Genomic DNA, 13,992 nt, shown 5'->3' on the forward strand with positions numbered 1-13,992 from the left:
GTTTCTGAAGTACACGACAGACATCTGTGTGGTGGCTCTCCAGGGACTTGGAAAACCACCACACATAACTGCAACAAATCTCGGAAGACATCGTAAATAAATTCCTGGAAAACTGCTAGGGTGTTATAAAGGCCAAAAGGCATTACGAGGTACTCATAATGACCTGTTCTGGTATTAAACGCAGTTTTCCACTTGTTGCCCTCCTTAATCTGCACAAGATTGTATGCTCCTCTCAAATCAAGCTTCATGAAAACCGTTGCTCCCTTGAGGTGGTCAAATAACTCTGTAATCAATGGAATCGGGTGGGCATTCTTAATCATGAAACGATTGAGACCCCTATAATCAATACAAGGTCTCAGTTCACTGCTCTTCTTCTTCACAAAGAAGAAACCAGCACCAGCAGGAGACGAGGATTTGCGCATGAAACCTCGAGAAAGTGCGTCTGCAACATACTCCTCCATGGCCTTATCCTCCAAGACCGACAAAGGGTAAACCCGGCCACGAGGTGGTATGGCACCAGGTTGAAGGTCAATTGCGCAATCATAAGAGCAGTGTGGAGGCAAACTACCAGCTTGACCTTTGTCAAAGACATCGCTAAAATCGTGGTACTTGTCCGGCAGGGAGGAAAGTGAAGATTTGCACAGGACCTTGGCTACCTTCTGGAAGCATGTCTCACTGCATTGTGGTGACCAGGAGAGAACCTCCGCATAGAGCCAATCAAAAAAGGGATTGTGCCTCTGTAACCAAGGATAACCAATAACCAGCAGAAACCTAGGTGAGGAAATAGCTTGGAATTTGATTATCTCATAGTGAAGAGCCATGGACAATGGAACCGTCTCACAAGTCACATGGGCAGGCCTTAGATGTCTACCATAAAGAGCCTCAATGGCAAGTGGAGTGTCACACAGCTGCAGCGGAATCGAGTGCTGAGATACAAAGGCAGCATCAATGAACAGGCCTGCAGCCCCAGAGTTGATTAGAGCCTGTATCTCGATGGACGACTCAGCCCAAGAAAGGGTGAACGAAACCAGGGGCTTATCCTTCTGGATAACTGGGGACGAAACAACGCCACCTAAGGTCTGACCATGACTGGACCTCAAAGTTCGAGCGTTCCCTGGATGGGTAGGACAAGACTTCAAAAAGTGACCTGCCTGGCCACAATAAAGGCACAACTTCACTGACCGACTCAGTACCAGGAGGCATGGGAGGTGAGGGAGACATGGGTGGGACTGTAATGCCCGGAGGCAAATGTACAGGAGGCTTCCACAAGCACTCCTTAAAAGAGAGTCTTTCTTTGAGCCTGGAGTCAATGAGGATGGCAAACATAATCAACCTCTCCAGCTCAGTGGGCATATCTCGGGCTGCTATCTCATCCTTGATGGAATCCGAGAGACCATGAGAAAAAGCAGCCACGAGGGCCTCATTGTTCCAAGCAACCTCTGCTGCCATAGCACAGAATTCAATGGCGTAGTCGGCAACAGTACTCGTACTTTGATGAACATGAGGCACTTGGCAGCAGAAGCTGAGCGTGCGGGAACGTCAAATACCCTTTTAAAGGAGGACACAAAGTCAGGGTAACTCAAGACAACAGGTTTTTGCGTCTCCCATAGAGGGTTTGCCCAGGCCAGGGCTCTCTCAGAAAGCAAAGATATCACAAAACCTACTTTGCTTCTGTCTGTGGGAAATGCCTGGGGCAGCATCTCAAAGCAAATCTCAACCTGGTTGAGAAACTCTCTGCATTGAACTGGAAAGCCCCTGAATCGCTGAGGAAGTGGAGTGGAACCAGACATACCTCTTATAGAGGTAATACTCGAGGCGGGTGCCTACACAGAGACTGGCACAGTAGCAGCGATGGCCTGCAATTCAGGTTGTACTTGAGCAGCCACAGTGGGATTTTCCAGGTGAGCTGTGTGACTCAGGAGTGTTTGTAACGCCATGGCAACTGATCCATGTAGGGATCTTGCTCATCCAATCTGGAAAAAATATTACCAACAAGTGGATTAACTGTAACTTCTGAATTCATGGCCTTCGCCTATTGGCAGAAACCATGAACCAGACCGAGACAGAAGTACAGTAAAATCACACTTGTTTATTAATAAAAATAAAAAAGGTAAATAGAGTAAGCATAGTCAAAGCAAAGCCAGAGTCCAGTAACCAGATTGTGTAGTCAGCCAAGCCAGAGTTCAGTGACCAGATCGGGTAATCAGCCAGGCCAGAAGTCAGGGATCCAAGTAGAGGAACAGCAAGCAGGAAAAGGAGCCAGAAGGGATGTCAGCAAAGCCAGTCTTTAAACAGGAATGCAGGAGATGGTTTCTTGTGATGTGACCAAGGCAAAGGCAGAGATCAAGTGAGCTGGATGGCTTTAAGTTTGCAGGACTGACGAGCAGAATAACAACAGCTGAATGACTGTGGAGAGAGCTGGAAGCTGGCAATTAGCCGACAGCTGAGTGGCAGCATCCTGCAAGGCATTTGGCAATGGCAATGAATCATTCATTATAACACTCAGCTTAGCTTATACACACACTTTTTGCTGAACTTGCTGGATCCTCCTCGGTGACTCCTCTTGGTTGCAGCTTAGACACTAGCAGCAGCTCTACAAGTTCCTCCTATCCCACCTCCAGCCATGAGTGACATCATGCCACCAGGAGGGGACTACTAAGTGCCTTAGGAGTGAAGAGGCAGAGCTGACAGGGTTGGCTGGTACTTGTGCAGGGTACAGGCGCGCACTGGGCACATTGTTACAGTAAAGTAGAGAGACTCGAGCTAGCGGCAGCTACTGTGTACTTTGTGAAGCACTTTTGGCACTTCACCTGTGCCCCCCTGCCCAGCCCAGGGTATCCACCCCTTCCTCGTACTGGCCTGGCCCTGCTTATAGACCAGTGATGCGCAGTCAGGGGAGGCAGGGCCTCACCTGCCATAAACATTTAAAAAGAAATACAGCTTTGAGGGTAGTAACTCGTCAACCTGGGGTCATAGAGACTCAAGCTTTAGGGGCGTATGTAGCCTAAGTGCTACTCCAGCACTTGTAAAAAATTGCTTCTAGGACCTATGGCTCCTATGACCTATGGTTCCTTGCGCAGCCTGTCAGAAACGGAATACAGAGTGGCCACTTTAAATACAAGCTGACACACTCTGTTTACAGCAGACTGAGATGATGAGCTCACAGTGCCTCCCCTTACTTCTTGCCAGAGGCACTGAGCTCAATAAACAGCTAGGAGCCTGGGACCAATGGTAAAGTACCATTGGTCCCAGCGGTACAATAAAAATGCTGCAGTGGAGGCACGCCTCTCACTGCAGTGTCATAGAAGGGGCATGTGTCTAAAAGACAAATGCTCCCTTCCAGCCTAGCCCTCTTAACTACAAGGAACAAACGTGTTTATGGGTATAAGATTTGCCCACAATCCCATTTTTTTCTCACACAGTTAAGAGGGAGAATGAAAATGAAAAACAATATAGAATAATTATTTATATATTACTTATAATTAACCCCTTGACACCCAGGCCAATTCTGACACTTCTCTCCAACATGTAAAAACCATATTTGTTTTGCTAGAAAATTACTCAGAACCCCCAAACATTATATATATTGTTTTAGCAGACACCATATGGAATAAAATGGTAGTTGTTGCAACTTTTTATGTCACACCGTATTTGCGCAGCAATTTTTTTAAATGCGCTTTTAAAAAAAAAAACAGTTTCCCGAATAAAAAAAAACTAACACTAACATTAGCCTGATTTTTTGTATATTGTGAAAGACACTTGCGGACCGCCTGCCGTCATTATACTGCAGCTCTATGAAGTGGAATATCTTTACGGCAGCTAGCTGCCATAACCCCATATCCATTTCTTCAGCAGGTGGTCTACTTTCAGATAAAAGTGGTCTCAGCAGGGAGATCAATTTTATTGGTGGTGAAAGAGGGCCTCCGCCACTTACTGGAGCCGCTGGCAGCGACGGAGGCGATTGGGTCCTGTCCCCTCTGTAGTATGGAGCTGAGTGAGGGGAAGATGGCCCCTACCCAGCTCCATACCATTGCAGGGCGGAAGCAACAAAAAGGTCAATTCCGCCCATAGCCCTTAAAAGTGACAATTTTATTTTTTCAAACAACATATTTTTTTTATTGCATTTTAGTGTAAATATGAGATATGAAGTCTTTTTTATGTGTACATTCCTTGTAATAGGAATAAAAGTGACACCATTTTTTTAAAAGAAGTGTAAAAAAAAAGAAAAAGTAAAAAAAAAGAAAAAAAAATTAACGCGCCCCATCCCCACGAGCTCACGTGCAGAAGTGAACACATATGTGAGTAGCGCCTGCATATGAAAATGGTGTTCAAACCATACATGTGAGGTAGCACATCCACGAGAGTGAGAGCTATAATTCTAGCCCTAGGCCTAGACCTCTGTAACTCAAAACATGCAACCCGTAGACATTTTTAAACGTCGCCTATGGATATCCTTAAGGGTAAAAGTTTGTCACCATTCCACGAGCGGCGCAATTTTGAAGAGTGACATGTTGGGTATTAATTTACTTGGCGTAACATCATGTTTCACAATATAAAAATAAATTGGGCTAACTTTACTATTGTCTTATTTTTTAATTCAAAAAAGTGTATTTTTTCCCAAAAAGTGCGTTTGCAAGACCACTGCGCAAATACTGTGTGACAGAAAGTATTGCAACAACCAACATTTTATTTTCCAGGGTGTTAGAAAAAAATATATATAATGTTTGGGGGTTCTAAGTAATTTTTTAGCAAAAAAAAAAAAAAATGATTTTAACTTGTAAACAAGTTTGAAAAATTGGCCCGATCCTTAAGTGGTTAAAATTTCACACACTTGTGAAATGGCGCCAAACTTCAGTACTTATAAATCTCCATAGGAGAAGCTTTACATTTTTTTACGGTTACATATTTAGAGTTACAGAGGAGGTCCAGTGCTAGAATTATTGCTCTCGCTCTAACGATCGTGGCGTATGTAACCTGCATGTATCTGGCTCTGATACTAGCCAGTGCCTCACTGACCTCACCGAATGTCCCTGTTATAGACAGTAAACCAAAGTAATGTAATTGCTCAAAGTAATGGCTGTGTGGCTTGCGCAGCCATTACTTTGACACAGACTGGCTGTCTGATACAGAAACCAGCCCACTGAACCATCAGGCCACCGGGAAACTCCTGGTAGTCCCGATGGCCACTTTGCCAGTACATCCCTGCTGCCCAGCCACTTACGAGTACCCCCTTCATATGGCGCCCATGGCACTTGCCATATGTGCCATACCCTGGTATACGCCACTGCTACAATAACAATCTGTGAAGCTCTGGTGAACTCCACGCCCAAGATGGTTAAGGCAGTGCTGTTAAATAATGGTAGCCACACAAAATATTGACACTTTGGGCCAAATTTGGAAATTTTCACTTAGGGGTGTACTCACTTTTGTTGCCAGCGGTATAGACATTAACCACTTGACCACTGGCCACTTAAACCCCCTTAATAACCAGACCAATTTTCAGCTTTCGGTGCTCTCACATTTTGAATGACAATTACTTATGCAACACTGTACCCATATGAAATTTTTGTCCTTTTTTTCACACAAATAGAGATTTATTTTGGTAGTACTTAATCACCACTGGGTTTTTTATTTTTTGTGCTATAAAAGAAAAAAAGACCGAAAATTCAGTAAAAAAATGATTTTTTCTTTGTTTCTGTTATAAAATTTAGCAGATTAGTAATTTTTCTTCATAAATTTTGGCCAAAATTTATACTACTACATATCTTTGGTAAAAATAAGTACAAATTGGTGGATATTATTTGGTCTTTGTGAAAGTTATAGAGTCCACAATCTATGGTGCCAATATCTGAAAATTGATCACACCTGAAGTACTGATGGCCTATCTCATTTCTTGAGACCCTAACATGCCAGAAAAGTACAAATACCCCCCCCCCCCCATGACCCCTTTTTGGAAAGAAGACATTCAAGGTATTTCGTTTTTTTAAGTTGTCATTCTTTCCCACAATTTTTTGCAAAATCAAGATTTTTTTTCCTTTTTTTCCCCCACAAAATTGTCATATTATCAGGTTATTTCTCACACACAGCATATGCATACCACAAATTACACCCCAAAACACATTCTGCTATTTCTCCCGAGTATGGAGATACCACATGTGTGAGACTTTTACACAGCGTGGCCACATACAGAGGCCCAACATGCAGGGAGCACCATCAGGCGTTCTGGAGCACCATCAGGCGTTCTGGAGCACCCAGGCCAATTCTGACATTTCTCTCCTACATGTAAAAATCATCATTTATTTGCTAGAAAATTACATTAGAACCCCAAAACATTATATATATATATTTTTTTTAGCAAAGACCCTAGAGAATACAATGGTGGTCGTTGCTTTTTATCTCGCACGGTATTTGCGCAGCAATTTTTCGAACGCGTTTTGTTTTGGAAAAACAAAACAGTTTTGTGCTTTGAAAAAAACAAAACAGTAGAGTTAGCCCAATGTTTTTGCATAATGTGAAAGATGAAGTTATGCCGAGTAAATAGATACCTAACATGTCACCCTTCAAAATTGCACACGCTCGTGGAATGGCGCCAAACGTCGCTACTTAAAAATCCCCATAGGCGACGCTTTAAATTTATTTACTGGTTACATGTTTTGAGTTACAGAGGAGGTCTAGGGCCAAAATGATTGCTCTGGCTCTAAAGTTCGCAGCGATACCTCACATGTGTGGTTTGAACACCGTTTTTATATGTGGGCGGGACTTATGTATACATTCTCTTCTGCATGCGAGCACATGGGAACAGAGGTGCTTTAAAAAAAAAAAAAAATGTTATTGTTCATTTTACTTTATTTATTTTAGTTTGACACTTTTTTCCCCCAAAAATACATTTTTTGATCACTTTTATTCCTATTACAAGGAATGTAAACATCCCTTGTAATAAGAATATGGCATGACAGGTCCTCTTTACAGTGAGATATGGGGTCAATAAGACCCCATAGCTCACCTCTAGGCTGGGAAGTCTGAAATAATCAAAAAACGATTCTGGCTTTGATCGTATTGGCGAGTTGGTAGAAGCACCGGAGGGTGGCGGGAGGGGGACATCCCCTCTCGCCTCCTGTAAGAATGATCAAGCAGCAGAACAGCCACTATGACCATTCTTATGGTGTAGGGAATCGCTGGCTGAAAAAGCTGATATCTGAATGATGTCTGTAGCTACAGGCATCATTCAGATATCCCCGCACAAAATCAAGGACGTCATATGACGGCCAGCGAACGGGAAGTGGTTAAAATGCATTTTTTTTTTAACACAAAGTTGTCCATTTATACAATATTTCTAACACATAGCATGTACATACCAAAAATGACACCCCAAAATAGATTTTCCTACTCCTCTTGAGTACGGCGATAACACGTGTGTGGAACTTTCACAGCCTGGCAAAGCATGGCTGGGTATCACTGAGTATGGCTGGGTATTGCAGGGTATCACAGAGTATGGCTGAGCATGGCCGAGTATGGCTGGGTATTGTAAAGTATCACCTGGTATGGCTGGGTATTTCAGCATATCACCAACTATGGCTGGGTATTGCAGGGTATCATAGAGTATGGCTGGGTATTGCAGGGTATGGCTGGGTATTGCAGGGTATCATCGAGTATGGCTGGGTATTGCAGAGTATGGCTGGGTATTGCAGGGTATCACCGAGTATGGCTGGGTATTGCAATGTATGGCTGGGTATTGCAGGGTATCACCGAGTATGGCTGGGTATCACCGAGTATGGCTGGGTATTGCTGGCTATTGCAGAGTATTGATGGGTATTGCAGATTATTGCTGGGTATTGCAGAGTATTGGCAGAGCATTGCTGGGTATTGCAGAGTATTGGCAGGGCATTGCAGAGTATTGGCAGGGTATTGCAGACTATTGGCAGGGCATTGCTGGGTATTGCAGATTATTGGCAGGGAATTGCAGGGTTAATTGTCTGTGAGCAGCGTTGTGGGCACTACAGATCCAGCCCACAGAGCTGCTTACACCGATCTCTCCCCTCTCACTGTACCGATCGGTACGATCATGTTATGACGCTGGTTTGTTTACAAGTGATCGCTCCATGAAATTTGACTGAGCGATCACGTGGTAAACGGGCGAGATGAGCGGCCGTTTACCGTGATCCGGATGCTCTCGTGTGGGGGTGCGCGAGAGCGTAGTTCTGGGAGGACGTTATAGTGCATATTCCCAGAGTTAAGCAACTGCCCTGTAGCCATCATTCGGCTATGGGCCGGTTGTTAAGTGGTTAATGGCTGTGTGTTGAGTTATTTTGAGGGGACAGCAAATTTACACTGTTATACAAGCTGTACACTCACTACTTTACATTGTGGCAAAGTGTAATTTCTTCAGTGTTGTCACATAAAAAGATATAATAAAATATTTACAAAAATGTGAGGGGTGTACTCACTTTTGTGAGATACTGTAGATGGCTCCTGGTGCTGGGATTTACTTCTGCAAGAAGGAGATCACAGGAACCCGGACAGCCAGATGAAAAAAAACTGCACTAAACAGTCGTTTTTTTTTGTTTATAAAACTGTAATAAATGGTATTTTTTTTTCAATCTTCCTAGAGTTCAGGTTTACATAAACTAGGATCCTTAGGTGTTTCACAATTACAATACAATACCTCCTTGGGTATCATCTTTTTCTCCTGCCCTTGGTTTAAACAGCAGTCCTAAAGACAAAAGGAAATAAAAATAAATGTGTTAAGCATATTAGACAACATCTGGCCCTAAGGAAAAAATTTAAATATGGGGTTGGGTCATTAAATTGCAAAAAAGTTTACTAAAGTTTAAGGCATTCTCTCTCTTTTATGACTCCCATTTCTTTTATAAATAACGAATCCCAAAAAATAAGGGGGGGGGGGGGTAGAATAGTATGGCCAAAGCTTTTTTGGCCATACTTATCTTGTGGATCATGGGAGTGCCCTTACATTTGCACTCCAGTGACCCAGAAGCAGTCAACAGTTGGCTAAAGCCTCCTGTTGCCTGACATCACAGTGGTGAGTATGAGGACCCCTAACCCCTCCTACCCTGTGTCTTTATAATCAATACTGTGCCATATTGCCAAAAATATATACTTTTTCATCCTAGGTACATTGTTACACACATCCATTCCTGAAGAGCGAGCTGGATCTTGCAAAACTAGTTGGGTAGTATGATGCCCGTGTACTATGACTACTGTTATATTTATGTACCAATATTCCTGGTTTATGTATCTTTTTTAAATTGGCAACTATTGGTGATATCTATGCTTGTAAACAATTTCACTTGAATAAATCATATACTGTATTTACTACTGTTATGTTTTCTGGCGGAAACGGTACCCACTTCATTTAAATCCCAGGTCGATTCTGTAATTTTATTGATATCACAGAGAGTCAAGTCTCTGGAAAGATCAACAATGAACAATGTGAAAACCACCCAGATACCTACCTGCCAGCTGACGCAGCCTCTCAGAGTGCCACTAAGAGCCTGAGCCAGCCTCTCAGCGGTCATGCGATCACTCAGTTCTCGATCCTTTAGCTGACAGGGGACAGCTGCAGCATCCGACTGATTGAAAGGTAGATATGCCTGCGCTAATAGGAAATGTGAACAGTGTACATATAGGTGCTGCAGACACCGTAAGGGTCAAACACTACCCAGTAAATAGAGAATAAAATAGTAGTTGGTGTTGCGCTCCTAAAGGATATGCTTAAAATCAGCTTGCAAAATTATAATAAATACAATTAATTAAATAAATAGATCAACGTGGAATGAACATGAAACAAGAAATACTGTAAAATCTCATATATCATAATAAAGCGCAAATGTGCAAAATAAATAAACACGTGCACATAAAAGCAGCAAAAAAGCTGCAGGCTTAAAGAGGAAGTAAACTCTCCCACTCTGATGCTTCTTTTCATTTAGTCCATTATAATAAGTAATTATCAAAGTATAGCCACTGTAATCCAGCCCAAATTGCATATTACTTACTGTTTAAAGAAACGTTAAAAAACTTGTTTCCAAGGGTTAGGCAGCGCCATCTTAACTATTGTTTTCTGAGTCCACAGTGGAGTGTATTTCCGCCCTTACATTGAGCACTTCCTGTTCTGTTAACCAAGCCTCCTTCTCAATGCAACGTTTCTATGGCAACCCTGCTTCCCTGTTCATAGCTGACTTGTTTTATTTCACAATATTTACTTGTGCTGATTACCTAGTGTTTGCCTGTTTAAGTCCTATAAGCTTCAGCTGATAAGACTGCAGTACTGCTGTTCCATTCCCTGGTTTACACTGCATGTCATGTCACATGGTCACATGGTGTGTAGAAGGAATTTCTAAGTGATTAGCAACCTGCTGGGAGTTCAGTTCAATTAGAAAAAAAAAAAAAAAAAAAAAAAAAAAAAAAAATATATATATATATATATATATATATATATATATATATATATATATATATATATAAATAAAGTCCAAAATGTGAACGGCTGGACACTCTTCGGGGTCCAGTGTGAAAAGTGAAAATGTGGGGATGTTCTACAGAAACATCATGTGGCAATGAAGTAACATATGGTGGCACTGTGACTTTAAGTGCAAGGTGTCTCTTCGGTGTCACTGACACCCGTGAGTGTACTAAATTATTACCTTACTGCTGTAAGGTAATCAGCATGTAGAAGAGAAAGAGGGGGCAAATCCCTTAGGGTGGATACATTCCTGCATGTTCCTCCTAATTATCCTAGTGAATATGGAGCTTTACCAGAGGGGATTGTTTCCTTTCTTTCCAATGGATGGATGTCAGGAATCACTCAGATGCTTGAGAGGCTGCGTCCACTCCTATTGAAAGAGATTGTTACCAATTCTGGACCTTGTTCGTTCCGAACTCGTAGTAACAGATCCACAGCTCACGTACCGTATTTTTTATTCACGGCTACTGTTAAGCCTACATTTACGCTTTTTTGCTGATTTTCTGTGCACGTGTTTATTTATTTTGCACATTTGCAATTTATTATGCTATATCAGCATCTGACTGATGCTTCAGCCACATATGATTTTATTTATGTTTATTTTTTTTGACTTCCCACACTTTCATTTCTGCCATGTAAATGCAGAAACCAGCCTAATGCAAGGCTAATAGTGAGCCCAGGTTCATTTTTATTTTAGGTACACTATAACCTGAACTAAGGCTTGACAACCTAAATCCTTAATCTTAACTTCTTCAAACCTATATCCAATGTACTATTCTGTGCTAGCCAATCTTTAAGTGAAAAAAACAATCAGCCACAAGATACCAGAATCCAAACCAATGACTTAAAGACAGTTTTAATGGAATGTGCTGTATTTTTGTGAAAATTTTTCATATTTTGGAGAAAAATACTTTGACAAATCTTAATGTTCAAATAATTTCCATCTCAGAACAAAAATGTATTATTTTTTATAAATATACAGACCTTTGCAAAAGTTCTGAAAGCATCTAAAATGGGTCGGTAGCCTGTACATCTACAAAGGTTTCCTATTACAAAATATGAAAGGTATAAATAGTTATTCCTTGAACAACAATACAGCAGGTTATATTGCAGCAGCATTACATTCTTCGAGGCGGTATTATGATTAGATTTATTTAAACGTACATCACGGGACACAGAGCCATAGTAATTGCTAGGTGGGTTATAGTCCACCTTCAGGTGCTGGACACTGGCCCACCCTAAACAGGAAGTTGCCTCCCTATATAACCCCTCCCATACCGGGAGCATCTCAGTTTTTTTGCCAGTGTCTAAGGTGTTGGTCATGAGTGAATGTGTGCTGTGCTGAGCTCCACTGGAGCAATCCTTGCTGGGGCTAGCTATGCAGCCGGATCCATTCAAAGTGTCTTTTTTGGGCCAAATTGAATGGTACCTGGGCCTTGTGTCCGAAGAAACCAGGTCATTGCTTGTAAATGCTTCTCTTTTTAGAGAGCTGGAACCCGGGATCCATACTTTTGGTATTAAGGCCATAAAGTTTTACTGCCGGAGTGCTATTACAGGTCCAGGATTGTGGGTTCCCCGAGGGTCCACGGTTCCTGAAGGTTTGTTAACGGAACCCACCATGAAGGATAAAGATTGGATCTGTTGGTTTTACCACAGAAAACCCTGCAGCGGGAAAGGTAAGTGGAGTTTTCTAAGGAATTTTTAAATTTTCTTATGAAATGTCTCCTTTGAAGCCGATCCCGTCGGATCGGAGGCCCATGCTTGCACAGGAAAACTCTTTTTTTTAAAAGAGAAAGGAGGGGGCATGATGCAGGGGTGGGGGCAGAGCTTAGCACAGCGTTTGCGTCCTCCAACGCGGAAGTGTGTTTTAAAAAAAAACTCCATTTGTGCTGGCTGCAAAATTGTCAGAGACACAAGAGCAAATAGGAGCATGAAAGAGGTTGGAGACACAGGCATTTCCTATTTGACACATTTACTATTTGCATCAGGCTGAGCATTAATAGCAGCGGCTGTGGCTGGACTATTGCTCAAGCAGTGGATGCGATTTCTTCTGATAGTACCTCTGCTTTGTGCATCAGGCTAAGGTCAGAAGAGGGGGTTGGAACACCCCCAAGAAAGAGCTAAAAGAGTCTCAAGGCCTACTCATCTCTACAAATGGCATCCTCCCCTGAGAGTGAGCATCGGGGCCACGAAATGTTTGCAACTGTTTTCAACATTGCAGCCCCTGTTTGTTTACTAAAAAGATCTTTTTCCCTCAGCCATGATAGGTTTTGAAAAAAAAAAACGTTTTAGCAATTTTAATCACATCCCAGTGTGGGTCAAAATGCGACAGGTTTTCTTCCATTACCCAGGACCCTCAAACTGAGGAACTAGAGGCAGGAGAAGATGAATTCCATCAGGGGACCGTGGTGAGGCTGATCACTCCTCTGAAGTGTCAAATGTGGGAGAATCAGCTTTTCAATCTTAAGATTGATGGTGCAATTTTTTGCTGAATGGTCAGCTTCACATTTATGTACCCTTAACTGAGTGTTTGGGTTCACTAAAACCTCCTCAAGCTGTGCATGCCTTTTCCTGTCCATTCATTGGTGGAAAATCTTTTTTGTATCTGAGGGGATTACCCAGATAAGCATTATTTTCCCTCCTACAAAGTTTTCACACTTTATCCTATGGTGGAGAAAATTCACTAAGTAGGGTATACCAGCAATTAATGCTCCTACATCCTCTGTGAATAAGAGTTTGACTTGTCTGGCAGACAATGCTCAAATGCTTAGGGATCCAACGGATAAAAAGTTGGAATTCCTATAAAAAAACACTTTTTTCTCTGGTAGATTGAGTGTCTCAGCCTACGCTGACAGTAATCGTTGAGATACCAGTTTAAACAGGTGTTCAAGGTTATCCTGCTCAGCAGGCCCAGTATCTGGCAGCTTTATGTTTGCAATAGTTGCTATGAGAGATTCTATCCTTCAGGCCTTGCGCCCTTCGCTAAGCACCATGCAACATCTCCTGGCTAGTCTTTCTTTTTGCAGTGAAACAGCTATTTGAGGATGTTTTGGGTAATATATCCAAGGAAATTCTAGCAGATAAAGTACCACTTTTGCCATTTAAGAAAAGGAGTAAATGTATTTTCATTTTAAATCTCCTTCTCCTGTGCCAGGGGCATCAACCTCCAGACAGTCATGATGGCTTCCGCCATTGGGTTCAAAAGGTAATCCTCAGGGTTAACTCCAGGGACAAAAAAAGGTCTTGGGGAGGAAACCTACAAGATACTGAGTCCTCCTTATAAGGACGCACCCCCGTTGGCTCAATAGGGGGAATTCTTCTGCAGTTCTCAAGGACCTTACAGGAAGAGTATCAAGACGAATGGGGGACTTCCTCAATAACTCCAAGGTACAAAGGTGGAAAATCTCAATTTTTAGTGTGTAGCTCTGCTTTCCGGTCTAGCTACTGCACCTTGAGTTAGAAAGGTTAGAGGGGTGTACTCACTTTTGTGAGATACTGTACCATTGTGCATATTG

General features: G+C 42.3%; 1 protein-coding gene across 1 annotated transcript in view; it reads right to left on the reverse strand.

The window, feature by feature from the left end:
* LOC143924363 (aldehyde oxidase 1-like) overlaps positions 1-13,992 on the reverse strand; it is a 258,253-nt gene that overhangs the window by 167,439 nt on the left and 76,822 nt on the right. Inside the window, exons 6-7 of the mRNA XM_077448643.1 lie at positions 11,462-11,523; positions 8,663-8,710 (exon numbers count right to left, since the gene is read on the reverse strand). Coding sequence (XP_077304769.1) covers positions 8,663-8,710; positions 11,462-11,523 — 110 coding nt within the window. The remainder of the gene's footprint in view (positions 1-8,662; positions 8,711-11,461; positions 11,524-13,992) is intronic.

Source organism: Lithobates pipiens, unplaced genomic scaffold (genome assembly GCF_037356315.1).
Source record: "Lithobates pipiens isolate NorthernLeopardFrog02 unplaced genomic scaffold, aLitPip1_a1.2 Scaffold_22, whole genome shotgun sequence".
Classification (NCBI taxonomy): domain Eukaryota; kingdom Metazoa; phylum Chordata; class Amphibia; order Anura; family Ranidae; genus Lithobates; species Lithobates pipiens.